At 40.9% G+C, this 19,858-nt stretch overlaps 2 protein-coding genes across 2 annotated transcripts; both read right to left on the minus strand.

Annotated features, from left to right (window-relative positions):
• Positions 1-680: 680 nt before the first annotated feature.
• LOC137953715 (protein EAR1-like) lies at positions 681-2,756 on the minus strand. The gene is made up of 2 exons (XM_068801195.1): positions 1,600-2,756; positions 681-1,516 (listed from the first exon to the last, which is right to left on the minus strand). The coding sequence occupies exons 1-2, from the start codon at positions 2,474-2,476 to the stop codon at positions 1,056-1,058; spliced, it is 1,338 nt and encodes a 445-aa protein (XP_068657296.1). The 5' UTR covers positions 2,477-2,756; the 3' UTR covers positions 681-1,055.
• A 5,617-nt stretch (positions 2,757-8,373) lies between these two features.
• Positions 8,374-9,312, minus strand: LOC137953840 (ethylene-responsive transcription factor ERF011-like). The gene has a single exon (XM_068801356.1). The coding sequence runs from the start codon at positions 9,145-9,147 to the stop codon at positions 8,632-8,634; it is 516 nt and encodes a 171-aa protein (XP_068657457.1). The 5' UTR covers positions 9,148-9,312; the 3' UTR covers positions 8,374-8,631.
• Positions 9,313-19,858: the final 10,546 nt, after the last annotated feature.

Here is a 19,858-nt window from a genome sequence, read left to right on the forward strand (position 1 = left end):
TGTAGACTTGTTTCACTGAAATAGAAAACAAAGCAAAATTGGTCAAAATTGACAACTATTTAATGCTTTCTGCAGTGGATGAGCACTTGCTCTGTCAAATCCCTTGTAGCGTAAAATTCAAACATGTCCTTCTCAAGCTGCTTGATTTGAAAGACAGTTTTGGGATTGTTGTCACGCTTCATCTACCTAAATTAAAGTTCGCCTGAGTTGGGGAAGATGTGTTCAAATGAAAACCATTCAGTCTTTTATAATAAGTATTTCATGGATTTTACAGAAAGCAAAAGAACTACTACTCCATTTTGTTTCCGGTTTAGGAGTTATGCAATGTGCTAACTACTGTGAGAATCTGATACCTTCCACAGACACATTGGATTGTTTTAATGGCTTTCACTAAGAATAGAATATGATAAGCTTCCATTCCCATTATCTTGTGCTCATGGTGTACCCTTTCTGTTGGCAGAGCAAATCAGTGAGATACACAGTTGGCTCCAAATTTATTCTACTGTCTGGTTCCTTGGATTTTTCTGGAGAAGAAAGAACACAAAAAAGAGAACAGTGTTGAATTGTTGGCCCTCGGTTCTTCCACCAACAAGGCTGCTCATGGTTTTTAATTGAATAATGGAAAATGATTCTTCTTCTCCTCTGTGATCGTCTGTGGTCGATTAGTCAACAACAAAATCTCATAAAAAAACGGTGGTTCGATTCGATTAATTACATATTCGGTGGGTCTACGCAGTAGATAGTCTTAAACGGAATCGTGCGAATACATATTTGCTTGTTTGCGACGTTATTGACGTTTCAAGAACAAAACGAATGTAATAAAAAAGAATTTTTTTCCTTTGGTTTGACGTTGGCTGGGTGCCATTGGCATCAATTCAAATTCGTCATGAAAGACGTCTTCCACCGTTTTGAGCCTTTGACCTGAGCTGGGGAGGCGAATGATGCCTTCTTCTCTTTTATCTCCGGTGAAAAACTCTGTTTATCCTCCCTGTTAATCGATTCGTTCCAGTCTCAGACAAGTCGAGAACAGTTCATCTTCTTTCTGTCAAACTTGGCTATCGAGGAGGACCACGATCATCCAAAACAATTTCGAAAAGATCTTCAGACTCCACTGTCATGGTCTCGTCGTATCCATTTTTCCTTGAAGCCGACCACAGAGAGTCGATTCTACCCATTGAGAAGAGCTCTCTGCTGTCTTCGTCGTAGCCTAAGCCCGGAGCAGATGGAGCATCCGTTAGCGGGCGGAGGAAGCAGGGATTGGGCGTTCTCTGCAAATTTGCCGGCCTATACTTGAATGAGCTCTGGCCTAGATTCACCAACACTGTTACGTTGGCGGTGGCGGCAAGAATTGGATACAGTGGGCTCCCAAACTCCTCCGTCTTGCAATAAATTTGATGAACCAACTGAGAATCCACTGTAAAAATAACCTTTTTCTGGGTTGGATCAAATCCACACCCGATCACCCTCTCCCCCATACCCCAATCACATAGCTTTGTTTCGGAGACGAGCTTAATTCCTGCAAACAAGATTCGATCACCATTTTGATTAGCTCGTAACGATACGATATTGTTGAAGGAAGTGATTGATTAATTTACTAACCATCAAGAAGAACTGAACCGTTAGAGTTGAATCCGATTGAGCCCTGGTAGCTTCCAGGGAATTTGAAAGGAGGAGAGCTTGAACTGGTGAGACCCAAGGAGACGAGACCCGCCTTGTCTTTCACTCCATCAATCTTCTTCGCGTTGTTGCTCTTCTCGCTCTTGCTGCTATTGACATGAAATAGAGAGTCTGACTGGGATTTTATCGATGCATCTGAAATGAGTTTAATCTTCTCCCCTTCCCCTGAATTCCCATCTTCCCCTTGGCTCAAAGTGGTGATCTCAAAATAGGCTTCTTGAGGAAACGAGGCGTTCCCCAGAGGTGGACCTGGCAGAGGCAAAGCTGCTTTGGCAAAACAAACGCCACCGGGATTTTCACTCTTCGAACCTGGACTGAGCCTAATCTTCTGCATACATTCCGATGCTCCAGAAGTCACTTCCCAGCTGAATTCAGCCCCTCCTTCTCTCCTATAATCGCAGACGGAACAGAGATCCCATATCACAGTTGTCGAACGAGGTAACGGAGACGACGAGGAACCGGAGAAGGCGAACCGTGCCCATCCATGCTCAACTGCTTCGGAGATAAGCCATGGGTGATCAGCCCAACTGAACAAAGGTTTCGCCACGACCCCATTTCGTAGAACATAGTAATTAGGCCGTTTCTGCTCTCTAACATCATGAACATCCTCCTTCAAACTAGAATTCTTATACGCAAGATGCAGAGACTTGATCCCGTCTTGCAGACTCTCCGTCCTCGCTGGTGTTTGCGCAAAATCCCCACCTTTCCTGAAACACCACCGCCGGAGAAAAACGATCAAAAGACCCAGAAGGACCACAGCCGGAAAAACCGCCGCAAAGATTTTACTCCACCCCTCCATCCTTTGCCCTCCCCTGTAGGTAGATTTTACACGACGCTCTCTCCGTCGAACTACAAAAGACTCATAAAAAAACTTCCAACAGAACTTTCTGAAAATCACCCAGAAAGAAGACCAATAAGAGTTGAAACTTCAGCAGAGCAGGGCAAGACCGACGACCTGTTCAACAAAGGCCAATAGCAGAGTTGTAGAAACTTGAAAAGTCGGCTCCTCAGTGATGGGACGATTAAGGGGAGGACAGCCGGGTTGGCCATGAACCGCCCTCATGTCTACAAAACTGGAAATCTTTTCAACGCAGAGCAATTAAGCAAATTGAAGAGATCCTTTACTCAGTTTACACATCGGGTATAGAGAGACAAGGACAGGGAACGATGTCAATGGGAGAACAGAAATCATTCCAAGAGTTGTTTTTAGTAGCAAGTAAGGGTGGAGATCCTCAGAGATTAGGATTGGAGATTAAATAAGAGATTAGTATTTGGAAGACCATCTTTGGCAGGAGCCTAATGAGAAATTCTTTAATAACAGTCTTCAGATAATTTAATCCAAGGTGGGATGATGGGCTGTTGAGGGGCATTTTTCATGCAATAACTGTAAGCCACATGCAATGTTTAAAGGTTTAGATTAAGAATTTATTTTGATAAGAGTAAGTTAGTGATGTGTATGTGGTACATGTACAATGTTTTATGTGGCTAGTGCATCATGGTGGGTCCTATAGAGCATCTCTTCAAACCACTTATGGGACCCCTTTCCACTCCTAGTGCCATACTACCATTTGCTCACCAATCCAAAGAGGTGGATTGAATTAGGTTTCAGAGACAAAAATATTCGATTATGGGGTCCCATTCACAGGGGGAAGCTTCATGAAAACAAATGATGCATGAGCAAATCCTCTCTCATGTAAACCTCCAATATATATCATGAAGCATCCATTATCGATTCTTAGTAGTTATCTAATAATTCTACACATGAAGACAAATGATTCTAGGGATTGGCCTGCAAGGGTGGGGGACCTCTCCCTTCAATCATATGTTCCCCACTAATTCCACCTATTTCTAAGTTAATTTTTTTAAAAAAAAATTGGTTTTAACCTCTATACGAAAAGTATAATCAAGTAATTAAATATAAGACGTCTTGCCCGAAATGAATCAACTTAATCAAAATTTTAAAAAATCTTACACCTTATATACTGGAACCATTATCGTGTTTGGGGTGTAATAAGTCATTAGACAGTTACGACAAGTAATTCTTTTTTTATTCTGGGTAACATGTTCGATTTCGTGTTTTTATTTTTGTAGAGTTTTACCCTAATCTTACTTCTTAATTAGAATTGATTGTTTTTCAATTTAGTCACTTTAAATACAGTCTCTTTCTAATTTTTTTCATTTTTGAATATGAAAATAAGTCCAAATATCGGTGCCAAAATCCCAATAATAGAGTTTATAAGTTTCAATTTTTATAATTAGTTTTTTATATATGTTATTTAGAAAACAAGGAGAAAAGGGAGGGAAAATAAAAAACTTATATTTTCATAATAATAATTATTTAAAAATTATTTTTTAATACAAGTTATTTAGTTATTATATTCAATAACTAAAAAAAGGAAATAGAGTTTCAATAATGGTGTGAGTTTCCCACTTAGATGATGACTTAGGGGGGGTTAGTGTACCTTTGGTTCAACTTCAAGTTTAAATTTACATCAATGATTTAATTCAAATTCAAGTGAAAATTAGGTGTTAGTGTGGACGAGTTTAAGTGCATTGGAAAATAGTTTTCAGTGTTAGCACCCCAAAATAAAAAATATAACCAAAACAAAGAAAATGAGTAACTTTTTTATAATATACTACTTAAATAGAAAATGCATACCTATACAGATAATTAACCAAAACTAACATGATTACTACACTAATTAGTAATTTAATGTAGAATTAAAATATATACTAATTAATTAAATAAGATATTATATTATTTAATGATTGCAATTTATTATATATTAATACAATAATTACGTGTGACAATTAACTGTGTACTGATTAATTATAAATAAATAAATAAAAATTAAAAAATAACATAAACGAATATTTAATTACCAATGGGCGCGTCAATAAGCTAGAAAAGAATCGAAAAACTAAAACTCCGCGTTTTGATCTATGCCACTGAACCAAACCCCACCAGATGAACAAATTGTTGAGGTTGCAGAAGTGGATCCATCAGATTGCGCTCTCGAACCCAAACTCCTCGATAGTTGCTGCTTCTTCGTCCCAGGGTACCACAAGGAAGCGAAACAATCGAACGGCATAACCCCATTATGCTGCAAGAGAATCGCCGCCGAAAGAACTTGCTCGTGAATTAGTCTCTTCGCTCTTATCCTTCTTAGTCGACCGTATCCTGGTCCAGTGATTGCTTGACACATAACCACTATTTGGCAGAGGGTTCGAGAAGTGTCAGACAAGTTGTTAGGAAACTCACGTTTCCGAAGTTAGACAACATATTTTATTCAATTATATTTAATATGGGCTAAAATTAAGTGGTCTAATTTTGGTAAACCTATAGACAGCTAAAGAAGAAATATAGGCCAATTGAGTAGATGCCCATATTGTCTTAATTAGGGAATTATGAGAACCCTAATTAAACAATATAAATAAAACATGAGGGTTGTGGTCCCCAGAGACTAAATCAAACACGGTTTCTCTTTTTCCCATTCAGAAGAGAGACGACGGACCCGTAGACGAATAAAGGTGATTTAGTTGAGGAAGATCATAAAACCATTCATATGTTCGTCATAGTGATTCGGCAACAGAAAGAGGAAATTTTGAAATAGATCCAAGTATGTATCCTTAATCCTAATATTTTAGCATGACAAAAAATTTGGATTATGATTTAATATTACGATTTTCTAACAAGTTGTATCAGAGTCATGTTTAGTCACGACTGTATTGTGATGATAGTCGCAGTGGTTCCATTATTAATATATAAGATGGTTCCAAAGTATACAGATGTACGCCTAAAGAATTTGTGATATAATTGTTTCAGGAATGATATGTAAACCAAGTGGAAGATTGTTAGGAAACATGAAACATATTTTATTCAATTATATTTAATATAGGCTAAAATAAGTGCTCTAATTTTGATAAGTCCATAGACTGCTAAAGAAGAAATATGGGTCAATTGAGTAGATACCCATATTTGTTCTTCATATTATTCCGCAACAGAAAGACGAAATTTCGGAATGGATCCAGATATGTATCCCGAATCTTAATATTCTAGGTTGATGAAAATTTTGGATTATGATTTAAGATTACGGTTTTCTAACAAGTGGTATCAGAGTCAGGTTTAGTCACGACTATATTGTGATGATAGTCGTGGTGGTTCCATTATTAATATATAAGATGGTTTCATAGTATACAGATGTGCGCCTAAAGAATTTGTCATATAATTGTTTCAGGAATGATATGGAGATTGTTAAGAAACTCATGTTTCCTAAGTTAAAATTAAGTGGTCTAATTTTGGTAATCCCATAGACTGTTAAAGAATGAATATGGGCCAATTGAGTAAATACTCATATTATCTTAATTAGGGAATTATGGGAACCCTAATTAAACAATATAAATAGAACATCAGGTTTGTGGTCCCCATAAATTAAATCAAACACGATTTCTCTTCTCCCCATCCGGAAGAGAGAAGACGGTGTCGTAGTGGATTAAAGGTGATTTAGTTGAGGAAGATCATAAAACCATTCATTTGTTCGTCATAGTAATTCCGCGACAAAAAGACGAAATTTTGAAATGGATCTAGGTATGTATCATGAATCCTAATATTCTAGAGTGATGAAAATTTTGGATTATGATTTATGATTACAGTTTTCTAACACAGGTTTCTTCTTTGCTTCCGGGTGAGAGAAGCAGGAGAACAGATTTCCCATGGATTGTGCATCAGCGAGTGGAAACTCTCTAAGGTGTCCTAGATTCCAATTCTAGGGGTTAAGATTGAAGCGAAACGTATCAAAAGGGAGGAGATTTCTGAAACAACGAGGAAATTCAAGTAAAAAAAGTTGTGTCTTTGTTCCAGTTTTCCTTTGGTCATTTCTATCCGTTGCTCGTAGAAACTGGTACAAGCGGGAGAGTGAGAGGGAGAAGGGAGAGGGAGGCCGAGAGGGAGAGCGTGTGAAAGGGAGACGATGATGCCGAGAGGGAGACAATGTTGTGAGAGGAAAAGAAAATTTTTGAGAGGTTTGATCGCGAGAGGCAGCCCCAACAACTTCAACCGAATGAATCAGGATTTTGGGTGGAATCCTGATTCAACCGGTTTAGCCTTGGGCGACATCAACTGAATTATACGCTTCATTCACTTGAAGCCGACAGAGGTGCACTGCTAAAGGCTTTAAGTGAATGAAACATATAATCACATGAACTTCAAGTTAAAGTTCATGTTGATTAACCTCCATTAGTGTAATTAGTAATTAAGCAATATAATATAGTAGGAAGTATTAATTATTTTAAAGATTGTTCAAGAAATCACAAAGTAAATATATTAGTTCATAGTAGGATGAGGTTTTGGTTCAATCAAGTTAGACTTGACCAACCATTCGGGTCCAATTGGACTATTTTCTTATTTTTTGTATATATATTATCTTGTTAAAGTTGGACATGAATTAGTCTTTGGTCGTACATTTTTTACATTTTTTATGTATATACTTGGTCATGACTTCGAATTCTCTCTCTAATTTTTTTTACCATTTATTCATTAAAAAATGATTAAACAGGATTGAACTAATCGGTTCAGTTTAAGTTTAATATGAGAACCAGAAAGGGACTGATCCAGGTTCGATCGGGTTCAACTAGTCGGTCCGGTTCTATCAATGCTGGTTCATATTGATTAAAAATAAAGAATCACTCAAATATTCAGTAAGTATATAATTAAAAATATAATTAAATGTAAAATAAGAAATAATTAAAGAAATGAAGTAATAATTTTAAATAGAAACTAATTAATAAATTAAAATTTCTACAATTGAATATATTAAATAGTAACTCGTTGGGTTCACTCAGCTGCAACACAGGTATAGTTTGCCCCAGCTCATCTAAAACCCATGACAGATTTGAATCCATTGGGGCATTCACATTTTGGCCCATGACATGTTCAATCTTTCTATGTGAGCGGAGGAGAAAATGAATCGTCTCCGATCTCCCGATTCCTTCCCCTTCACTGCCGTTCCGGCCAAGGACCACCGTCGCTTTTTGCTGTTTGTCGTCTCCTCGTTTTCTGCAACTTCTCATCGTCGAGTCCAACGAACAACGCCGGACGCCCTCATCGGTAACTCCGTTGGATCCGCCTAGGTGGAAGTCGGTGACGTGCAAAAACACGACGGCGCGACATAAAGCAGGCGAGGGCGAAGGGGGACCAATATTCCTTAACTCTTGTTGGATGCCAGTTGGGCTACTTCTCCCTCTCCCCGCCTTTTTTGTTTGTCGGCCCGCCTCCACGCCTGTCAGGTGCGCCACGCGTGCTCAGATAGGCGCACATGGGGGACCACCGGTTCACCAGATTAACGTAACCGTCGGCCTTCCCGGCCACACACACGTCGTCCCTTACCGAACCGCACCGCCGCCCTAAACACCCGAATCTCCACCAAGCAAAAACTGACCGCCTCTGTTGGTCGGTGGTGACGTAGCGCTAACCGCCACACTGCCATCGCACGTGAATTGGCACTATGTTTTGTTGATATTACGTGAATGCCATCCAGGCCTCCAATGGTGGTCCTGGTCCATTTTATGGTCGCTATGTTTTGTTGATATTACGTGAATGCCATCCAGGCCTCCAATGGTGGTCCTGGTCCATTTTATGGTCGCTAACAATTCACACCCCTTTTTGTAGTTTCTACTCAACTTGCCACTCTCAACAAACTTCGCCGCGACGCTTTTCCGGGCGGAGACGTTCCTTCCAAATCAGTCTCCAATTTTTTTTTTTTCGTATTTTATCACAATTAAATCCAGAAAAAAAAACAAAAGTGATTGTGGAATTTGGACTAATTTAAAGAAAGAGAAAAAAAAAACTGATTGATTCTAACTTGCGCTGGTGTTTCTCTGCACAAAATTCGACCTCCGTGTGGCACGAGCCGTTTGCTCAGGACGACGGAGGAAAGCGAGGATAGAAGAAGATGCTCAGAGACGATCGTCTTCTTCGTGGTCGTCGTCGTCATCCGAACTCTCCGGCATAGGCTCCTCGTTCAGATCGGGTTTTTTCCAGGTCCGCGAAGATCGGAATTCCTTGGTCCGGATGCCCGCCTCCGCCGCGTCCACCCTCGCCCCCACCTCCGTCGCCTTCTTCCTGATCGCCGCCGCCGACATGTCGTGGAGAGCAGCCTCCCCCGCCACTACCGACGCGTGCTCCGGAAAGTTCAGCCTCGCTGAAGGCCCTCTTAGGTAGAACACAGCCGTGTCGTAAGCCCTCGCCGCCGCTACCGGCGTCGAGTACGACCCTAACCAGATCCTCGATCGCTTATTCGGTTCCCTGATTTCCGCGACCCACTTCCCCCACTTCCTCATCCGAATCCCCCTGTAAAGCTTCTCCCCGCCACCCGCCGCCGCCGCTTTCCTCCCTCTCCCTCCGGGTCCGCCACCCCCACCGCCCTCGGAGCGCCGCGCAGGACCGGCGCTGGAACAGCACTCGCCCTCCATCACTCCTCAATCCAACTTTTCCTGAATCGGTTCGTGATTCGTTGCCCTTGGCCTTTATATACATCCGCCCGCGGGAGAAGATTTCATTGCGAGTCTATCCAGTTCGCAGCAGAAAGGGACCGATCGACAAAATACAAACAAGCACGCAATCCTCCAGCTTGTCGTCCTCGTCGATAGCCACGTGGCACACTCGCCGACATAGAACGAGCCCGAGCTTCACGCGTGTCATCTGCTCGACACGTGACGAATCCATGACGTGGGAACGTCCGGCCAGTCTCCCGTCAATGACGTGGCGGGATCCTCGTCGTCGGCGGGGATGACGACGGAAAGGAGGACCGGAAGAAAAGGTCGGTGGTGGTGGGAAACATTTTTTCGTTTTGTTTTTCTTTCCGTCCACGCAATGACGTTCCTAACAAGCGGAAGACATAAAATAAATTAATTTCGATTAAAAATACGATAAATTAATTAAATAATAATAATAATAATAATAAAAGGTAGCACTGGCGTATAATTTGATGATACTCTCTCCTCCCTCCAGCTGTCAACTTGGCCGGCTCCGCCACCCTTCCCATTCCATCATTCCCTTCCATTTGTAGATATTGGTAAGTACTCGCGGGCGCGTATGATCTCCTCGCGACGTTAAACGGAGGAAAATCAATTTCCGGAAAAGAAGGCGAGGGTTATTGGGTAGTTGCATTTGATTTCTTTGGAACTGAAGTGGAATGTACGCGAGGACTGTGTAGGAATGAAGCCAAAGCAGGAAAGCGGTGTCGTGGACGATCCGTTTACGAGCCTCTATTAAAAGCTGTAGTGGTTGAGACACGGTTCGGTACCATGACGGTCGCCACATGCATGCAGGTTAGTTAACCGGCTCTTCCACGCTCGTGTCAAACTTCATTAATGAGCCCTCGGACTTGTGTAGCATTGGGTCCGTGCTGTCTTGTTTGAATCAGGTATGAGTTGAATTACATGTACAAAAATAATTAAGTGTCATTAGTGTATATGTACGTGGATCAGCTTCTGATTTTCTTTACATTCATTAATTTAAGGCTCTTATGACTATAGTCTCGTTAGGCTTCTTCCACTCTCACTCAAATATTGAATTTTATTTATTTATTCTTAACAAAGAAATCGTTTGAGGGGAGTCTTCACCAACTTTTGTCTACTTCAAGAGCAAAGCAACCACCACTTTTTTTTGCATGGAAGGCAAGTCTACAAGACCCATGAGTATATGGAGATAAGGTAGGATTGGGATTTAGTTGTTCATGAGCTAGCATTAAGGTTAATTTATTTTTATTATATGAAGAGAATGAACAAGATCCATTTATAAAAGGAAGACAATGTTGACTTAGGTTAACTCAAGTCACTAATTTTGATGATAACAAAACTTTAAACTGGTGAACTAACATTGTAAATCAAGTATTTCAAGAGGAAGAGATACACTTTGTCTTCAAGAGACATACACAAAGTCCATGAGCAATAATCGGTTAAACTAACACAAAAAACCTCAACAAATCCATTACTTTCGGATTTTACCTGAACTTTCCCAGCATTTCGACTAGGAAATTAGAATTGGAAAGATTATGCGATTGTTTCTGAGCTTCTTCTTCACTGAAGATGCCATGTACTTTTGGATATGCTAGCGGGGGATTGTTTGCACTGGAGATGATACAGATACAGAATCGCAAGTTATTCTCTAATCTTTCTCCATGATTGTCGAGAAGAAGAAGAACGTTAAAAAAGAAAGTGAGTTTGAAAAATGAGAGCACCTGGGATTCATTCATACGGATTTGATTCTCTGTTTTCATAAATTTTGAAATTTCACTGCCTTCATATCAAAACCAAAAGTTTCTAAGTAGCTTCTTTATAAATTACATTAATGAGCCTTACAATTTGATTTAAACAACGCATGGCATTCATGGAGGTTTCGAAGACCAAAACAAGGTGGAAAAACTAGACAAGCATATTGAAATTTGAAATAGGAGGATTGGTGACTGAGATCTACAATTAGATCACCTCAAGAAGACGAGATATCGAGAGCGAGTGAGATTGTGAACCAATTCTAGGAATCTAATGGTTCAATTTGGTGCACTATCCATGTTATTAAATAAAAATTGAAAAATGCTTTGATTCTCAAAGAAGTTAGAGTCAACACTACAAAGACTATTCCCGCATGGAAAATGGAATCAATATATGCCAACTTTAACGGCTAAAGTGGGGGGCGGTTGAGAGGGGGGTGTCGAGGGCGAGGCCGAGTGGCAGCAGTAGGGGAGCGGTGGCGGGCGAGAGGAGAGGAGAAAGATCGAGGAAGAGGGAGTGGCAACGGGCGAGAGGAGAAGGGGCAAGAGGAGAGGAGAGGAGAAAGATCGAGGAAGAGAGATAGAACGAAAAACTAAAAAGTGAGGGCTTATGTGGTGCGAGATGACAGGGCAAAAAAGAGGGTTAATAGATAATTACATGGCATCTTACATGGAAGATGATGTATCAGAATAGTGACGTGGTAGTCGATGTGTGCAACTACCACAATGTACTGATGATGTGATGACACTTAATCAGTCAAAGTTGACATGTCACCTTTGACTGTACGCGTATAGTGGACCGGTCAAAGTTGGGTATTTTTCAAAATAAGTTAATGGCGTCGTCGTTTCTCCAAATATGTTTTTGAAATTAGTTATTTTGGTAAAAACCCCTAAAAAATATTACTATGAGCGCATTTGTTTTTATGTTTTGCCCATATATTTTTATTTGTACTCTAATGGCTGAAATTTTAATTTTCTTAACAATTCACCCTCCGACGGACGTTATGTTCCTCTCTAGCCTTTGATATAAAGGACCTATACAGTGTACATCTTGATACATAATCATAAACATGTTTGAAATTCATAAGAACTGAAAAACAGAAGCCTAAGATACACACCTCCAACCATGGCAAACTAATTCTAGGAATTTCCGGAAATAAACATCTGGTCTATCCAAAGTGCAAGTGATGGAGTCACTAGCAGCTTTGCTAGACAAAATCCTTTTTTTCTTTGCTCTCAAAAAATTTCTCAAACTTTTTTTCCCATAAAAAGAGGAGAAGATATAACTTATAAAAATGTAATATAGCTTCCCCCGGCCAAGAGAGTAAGAGAATCATAGCAATCTAAGTCAGTAGTTCAACCTCATACCAAACGACCAACAGCAAACTGCAAGGGGCCCATCGCCAAGGCGAGGTGCCCGCCTACACGAACACTCGACTGTACCTTCCCGGACAAAACTAGAAACGCTGAACGGAGTGATTGATCGTTGAAGAGGAGAAGAAATAAGAATTAAGAAAAAGTAGTTAATGGCCGAAAAGGATTTATAAAGGGGCGTCATCGTCATCATGTCTGTCTCCGCCTCCCACCGAAACACGGCTTGTAACTTGTAGAAAACCCACTAACGGATAGAGAAATATTAAAGCTGCTGTCAATCTCCGAGTCTCGTTTCTTTGCTGGTTTGGAACATGAACCCCTTTTGACGCCCCTCTTCTACTGCATGATGTTGAATGATGAAAGTAGATGGGATTGGTAATGCGGTTAGATTCATTTCATCTTATCGTCTTCTCGCGCCTTTTTGTTTTTTCTCTCCGTCCTCTTACTTTAGTCTCGCCTTCCTTCCTTCCTCCCCAGATATCTTTCACACCGTGATCGGGATTCAGTCAGGGCGATGCTGTGTTTAATCGTATTCAAGATTTCTTCAGTACCCACCCAGTTTTCCTTTTCCATTAACGCCGCCAAAACAAAAACTGTTGGGAGGAGGAAAACGAAGATGTCAACAGCAGTCACGGATCGACAAGGTGGGGACCCTGCTTGCTTTTACTGTTTTTGGATGGCTTCTTCCTGCCTCAACTCATTTCTTTAAGTTCGGGATTTAATGACATGGGGCCGGAAATTAAGAGTTAAAAGAGTCCCACATTGCGGTGGCGACGGTGGAGGGATATGATTCAAGTCAATCAACTCGACTGGAAAAAGGAAGAAAAAGAAAACAAATTGGGTTGAAGACATGATAGGGCGAAGTCCGGGAAAAGAAGAGGCTGTGGATTCCCATCATCGTTTAAAAAAGTTTGATGCAAACACACTCTTGAGTATGTGTTTTAAGCCAATATTTTACCGACCATTTGGGACGAAGAAGGATAATGAGGCTTACTTTGTCAACGGCCCTTAGACTCGTATATGTTCATACGAGGGGGTCCTCCTATGGGTTTTGGAACCCTAAAAAGAAAAAACAAAAAAAAAAAGACAATAATCAAATTCTCCTTTTCATTAACTATTTTTTGGAATAATAATGGTCAAATTCTCATATTTTTTTCCGTGGGGTTCCAAACAGACCCTAAGAGTATTAAAATTTTATCTGATTACTTAATTTTTCGTTTATCATAATCTATTCCAATCTCTTGGACACTTTTATTTGGTATGTATTCGGACCCGTTTGTGATTCACAATTAGATTTCATTTTAATCTTCATCAATATCATTAGACCTTGGACTACACTGCCTCAAACGTTAGGCTACATTAATAATTATGCGGATTTGTACGTATAGACCATAGTATTTATTGTTTGCCTATAGTTAATTGAGGATATCAAGGGACTTATAGTAAAATTTAATGAAAATTTGAAAATATTATATGTTAAATAAATACTAATTTACTAGTGATGACAATATAAAAATGTCGACTACACATCATGAGTTGAACCCATTGCAATAGGAGAAGTGAGAACAAGAGTCGAACGAGTTTTGAGATTCAAGACTACATTGCATAAGCATAAGAGTCTTAGGGGAATTTTATGATACTTAGATCTCTGATTGTTGAACGTGTGCCAAGTGATTTTATGATCATATTTAATTCAATATTTTGACCTACAGTGCTTGTTTGGTTGACGTCCGTTAAAATTAGTTATGCAACCTTGTTTGAGCTTTTTATTTGCAAATCATACTATGCATTCTCGCATGATAATTTATTGGGGCGTTTGAAGAGACTTTTGCATATTATTAGAATTTGGGGACTGTTTATTTTTAGGACTCCATAGAGTACTTCTTGGGCAAAGAATGGAAGGAAGAAGAAGAGGAAAAGAGGAGAGAAGAGAGAAGAAAGGAGAGAGCATGTGTGGAAGAATAGGGTTATGGATTTAGTCCAAACCCTTCCCCTTAAACTCTATTTAAAAATGATAAAAGTACCAATATTATAATTATACCCTTCAAGTTAGTAAGAGTGAAGGAGAGATAGAAAACATAAACTAATTACATCAATGACACTCTAATTACACTATATCTTCCAACACTCCCCCTAAGTTGGAGGTAATGGTAGTGATCCCAGCTAAAAACAAATAACATAGATATAGTATTAATCCCCTCTGTCATAGTGATTCAGGGATAATTACGAAATCGGGCAAAATTTCTCAATGGGTAGAAATAAGTGATAAGTCAAAACCAACCTCAAATAATTTCGAACAAATATGTGATAATAATCACTAAATAGGGTAATGCCTTTCATTCACAAGATGGCGATAAAAAAAAAAAAACAAAGGTACCAATAAAAAGTCTTAATAGATTTAAAAACACCCATATATAAAAAGGACCAACCAAAACAACGCTCCAAAAAAGGTAGGCCAAAGGGGTAAGTGACAGTCAAATAAAGGACAGTAAGAGAAAGATTGTCAAATAATAGAAGGGTAATTGGGAATGATAAGGAAGAGATGATGAAGAAGTCGGGGTCATCATGTGCTTTATTTTCCTAAGTAATTCCAATTCTTCATCTTATGAACCAATGTCGATAACAATTAGCAAATAAGGAACCCAAAGTAAACAACCAAGGAGTTCATCTTCAATAATAATGTCTCAATCAAAGAGACATAACAACAGCTGCGATAATGGGCCAATGCCCAAATAATCTACAGTGAGTTCATCCTTAAATAAGGAAGTTGTGCACAAGTAATAAGTTGAGACTAACCCAAGGTAATAATCAAGCCGAAGTCATAGGACCGAGTCAAGAGTGAGTGAGCCCAAGTTAAAAGATCGAGTTATGTCGAGTTGGTTTTAAACCAATATAGCCGAGTCACAAAAAAATGAGTTTCGTCAAGTCAAGGTGAGTTAGGTACTGAGTCAATCCAAGCAGAGTGGAGGACTCAGATTGAGTCAAGCGATCGAGTTGAGATGGCTAATTCAGGCTGACCCGTGAGTCCGAGTTGACACAGTCCGAGTCAGAACTCACTGGTACAACTCGTCGCACTCGCCAATGCAGTTCACTCCATGCGCCAACAGATCCTTCTGAACTGATAATCGTAATCAATTATAGAACCAGAGATTAACCCGACAAAGATCCTTCCGAACTGGAAACTAAGGTCGAAGTCAGCCACCACGCTTCCGCTGCCACCAGCTGGAGAGAAAAAACCTGCACCGAAAAAAATTGGAGACGTAGCAAAACAACAGTAATAATCAGCAGATAATTCGGTGGTAACGCGGAATGGACAGCAATGCAACAACAGTTTGAGAAAAATTAGCTCAGCACATCCATAAATAAACCAACCGAGATCAAAGAAGCAGCGGGAATTATGACAGCAAGACGAGGCAGAGAGATTAACAGAGACAGCTACGAAAAGCAGCAGGGATTACGGGATTACAAGAAATATTCCCACCAGCGAAGGAGACGAGCTAGAGACTTCCGAATTTTGAGAAAACATGATTCAGTAAGACGAGCAGTCTGGACAAACAACGACAGAAATCGTCCAAAAACAACAATGAACGAGTAATCTGCTCTGGCTCGGAGGCAACTTACTGGATTGATGAGAATGAAGAAGATACCACTCGTAGACTAGTAGGCTGGACAAGGATTAACGAGCTGGCTGGATCACTGACGACAACTTTCCAGAATTAAATCACGCCTGCAAGGAGTCTCTGTTGCTGGAAAGAAGTTGACTCACGGGATAAATCTTTCAACCAGTAACATGTTGAATTAATTTCACAACCACACCCACAAACCTACTAATTTATTCAGTCCACATATTGAATACAAATCATAATATTTGATACATACACATTCTCATAGCAGAACACACATCCACAAAACATAAATATACAAATAGGGTCCACAGATACAGTATTAAACCGAAATCAAACTTGAGAGAAAAATGAACCTCCTTTTTGTACACACAGACACTGTTCAACAGCAACGTCGCTCCTCGACCCCTCTGTCCAGCAAAGGCGAGCCACCACGGCTCTCTCCTCTCCGGTAACAATGTCGGCGTCCAACCCTGACCTCTTCCGACAACAGTCCCGAGCTCCGACTACGGCAACAGCAGCAAATAACACTATTCTCTGTTCCGGCAACAGCAGCAAACAACGCTCTGTTCTTCTCTGTTCCGGCAACAACGAGCCTCTGCGGCTCTCTCTTCTGCGGCAACTATGACGGCGACGACACCAACAGCACGACCTTCCCTTCCAGCACCGGCGACGCACTTCTCTTGCCCTAGCTCCCCTTTTTCTTTTCTCTCGCGTATTTTTCCCCCTTCAGTTTCTTCCCGCACACACTACGGTTGTTTTCCACCTTTCTGTTTCTCCCCCTCATTTTATTTTTAACCTACTCTATCACTTATACCCGACGCACTGTGCGTCAACACTTAAACACAAAAAGTGGGCCCACAAGAGCTGGGCCCGCTGGTGTTGATTCTCAACACTCCCCCTCAACACCAGCCCTCATGCCTAGATCATGTGTCATCAACACGGTCACGCATCTTGACCTCCTCATCTTTTGGCCTTTCATCTCTCTCAACATCAGGAGTACCTCTAGGCTCAGACCTTCTGTATGGGCTGGGACCACGGCCATACTCAGGACTAGGCCGCTCAACTCTTAGTTTCTTTTCTTTCAACTCTATTTCTGTTTGTGGTCCTACCTGAATGACAGAAACACCCCCAGAGAGTTTTGCAATTCTTTCATTGAGCTTCTCTCTTTCATACTCTTGCTCAGCAACCTCAATCAAGTTTCCTATCTCATCGTTATTTTCGGCACTGACAGCTGCAACATCTGCCAATTCACACATACTGACAGAAGCAGGAATAGTTTCAGTACTAACACCACCATTCTCATGATTATCCAATGCCCTAGTGGCTTCAGCAAGGGCCCTATCACCATTTAAAATGTCCTCAACCTTTCCACTAAGGTAAACACCTTGGGAACATGCAGAAGTATCAGATTGATGCGTCTCTAGCTTCAGTTCATCCTCAATAGTTGTAGGCTTCAATGTTTCAGTTACCATGACTAAAGGCATCTCTTGGGCAATTGATAGAGAGTCAGTAACTCTGAACTCAACATTTTCTTTATTTTCTGATTTATCTTCATGATCTCCCAGACTGTCCCACTCATCCACCGAAAATGCAGAAATTCGAACTCTGTCAAATCCCTTCGCAAGAATCTGATCCACGATATTATTCACATCACTCTCCTCATCATCTTCATCAGTTTCAACAAAATCTACAGTTGTGAAGAAACCTTCTTCATCTCTCTCAAATTCCTCTTCTCTTTCCCTTTTCTTCAACATATCATTACTTATCTGTTCAGGTGTTGTTACAGTGAGAGCTAATTCTTCTTCCTCCATAACAAAATGTGCTTCAGCATCCCACTCCTCTTCAATCTTCTCCTGAGATGTGTAAGTGGCAGTGTTACCTTCAACAGACTGTTTCTGGGACCAACAATTTCTTGCTATGTGGCCCATCCTCCCGCAGTTGTAACACTTGATATCAAACCTTCTATTATTTTCACGATTCTTCGAAGTTCCCCCTTGACGAGAGCTTCCCTCTTCTTGGTGATTTTTCTGATAAGAGCTTCCCTCTTCTTGGTGATTTTTCTGATAAGAGCTTCTCTCTTCTTGGTGATTTTTCTGATAAGAGCTTCTCTCTTCTTGGTGACTTTTCTGATAAGAGCTTCTCTCTTCTTGGTGACTTTTCACCTTGTCACCATCTTTTCTAGACCCACTGCCAGTGTATCGCTTGATATTACCTCTGCTCTTGCTAGTGTAGAGTGCTTCCTCCTCACTTTTCAGTGAGACTTCTCCCATTTTCTTAGCCAAGGCTTCTTGACCAGCAAGTAAATTTTCAAACTCAACAAGTGATGGTGGAGTCGGCCATCCCTGTATCGCAGCAATGAACCCTCGATATTCGGGTCTTAGACCATGAGTAATTATCCTCTTTATCCTGGTTTCCCCAATGGGAGCTTTTGGGTCTAAATCTGAAATTTCCCAACATATCAACTTCATCTTGTGGAAATACTGAGCAATCGTCATGTCGCATTGTGTCGTTGATAACAGCTCGTTCTCAAGCAGTTGCAACCTTACATCATTCTTCTTTGAGAACAGTACAACGAAGATGTCCCATGCTTCCTTCGGTGTTTTTCTATCCCGAATGTGCTCCAACATTTCTTCTTCAACTGTGGTCTTTAAAGCAAACATTGCTTTGCCTGCTTTAATTTTCCATTTTTGCAAGGTCCCATTGGCATCCTCTGCCACTGGTTGTGTAGTTTCACTGCCACCAACAACCTCCCACAGGTCTTGACCTTGTAGGTAAGACTCAATACATGTTGACCACGTATTATAGTTTTCGTGGTTGAGCTTCTTGACTCCTCTACCCACATGAAAGTCATTCATTATGCTGGCACAACTTTACTCTACCCAACAACCTCAGAAACCTTGCAGAGTACCTTACTGCTCACACCTCAAGATACCTTCACCAAACAAAATAACGGTCTCTGACCGTCCCGCTCTGATACCAATTGTTGAATTAATTTCACAACCACACCCACAAACCTACTAATTTATTCAGTCCACATACTGAATACAAATCATAATATTTGACACATACACATTCTCATAGCAGAACACACATCCACAAAACATAAATATACAAATAGGGTCCACAGATACAGTATTAAATCGAAATCAAACTTGAGAGAAAAATGAACCTCCTTTCTGTGCACACAGACACTGTTCAACAGCAACGTCGCTCCTCGACCCCTCTGTCCAGCAAAGGCGAGCCACCACGGCTCTCTCCTCTTCGGTAACAATGTCGGCGTCCAACCCTGACCTCTTCCGACAACAGTCCCGAGCTCCGGCTACGGCAACAGCAGCAAATAACACTATTCTCTGTTCCGGCAACAGCAGCAAACAGTGCTCTGTTCTTCTCGGTTCCGGCAACAACGAGCCTCTGCGGCTCTCTCTTTTGCGGCAACTATGACGGCGATGACACCAGTAGCACGACCTTCCCTTCCAGCACCGGTGACGCACTTCTCTTGCCCTAGCTCCCCTTTTTCTTTTCTCTCGCGTATTTTTCCCCCTTCAGTTTCTTCCCGCACACACTACGACTGTTTTCCACCTTTCTGTTTCTCCCCCTCATTTTATTTTTAACCTACTCTATCACTTATACCCGACGCACTGTGCGTCAACACTTAAACACAAAAAGTGGGCCCACAAGAGCTGGGCCCGCTGGTGTTGATTGTCAACATAACAGTTATATGATTTGGATTATCATCGTACAGGCTGGATGCGAATTGCGAGATAGAAAAATTGCAGCTCAAGATACCAACAATAGAAGCCAGTTAGGACAAAACTTCTGTTGTTATTGATGGTGTTAATTGGGTGTCATGAATCCGATTACCTGACCCGACCCGGTTCGAATCCGCATCGGGACCCGATTAAGAAGTTAAAC

The sequence above is a fragment of the Aristolochia californica genome, unplaced genomic scaffold, assembly GCF_029961685.1.
Source record: "Aristolochia californica isolate CCGP_79_NKW_82.1479 unplaced genomic scaffold, dmAriCali1.0.hap1 SCAF_16, whole genome shotgun sequence".
Lineage (NCBI taxonomy): Eukaryota > Viridiplantae > Streptophyta > Magnoliopsida > Piperales > Aristolochiaceae > Aristolochia > Aristolochia californica.

What these genes read in the sequence shown, in the direction of transcription:
- LOC137953840 (XM_068801356.1), bottom strand. Translation starts at nt 9,147, where the DNA reads ATGGAGGGCGAGTGCTGTTCCAGCGCCGGTCCTGCGCGGCGCTCCGAG.
- LOC137953715 (XM_068801195.1), bottom strand. Translation starts at nt 2,476, where the DNA reads ATGGAGGGGTGGAGTAAAATCTTTGCGGCGGTTTTTCCGGCTGTGGTC. An exon ending in CGGTTCAGTTCTTCTTGATG is followed by an intron (nt 1,517 to 1,599) that starts GTTAGTAAATTA and finishes TCTTGTTTGCAG; the next exon opens with GAATTAAGCTCGTCTCCGAA.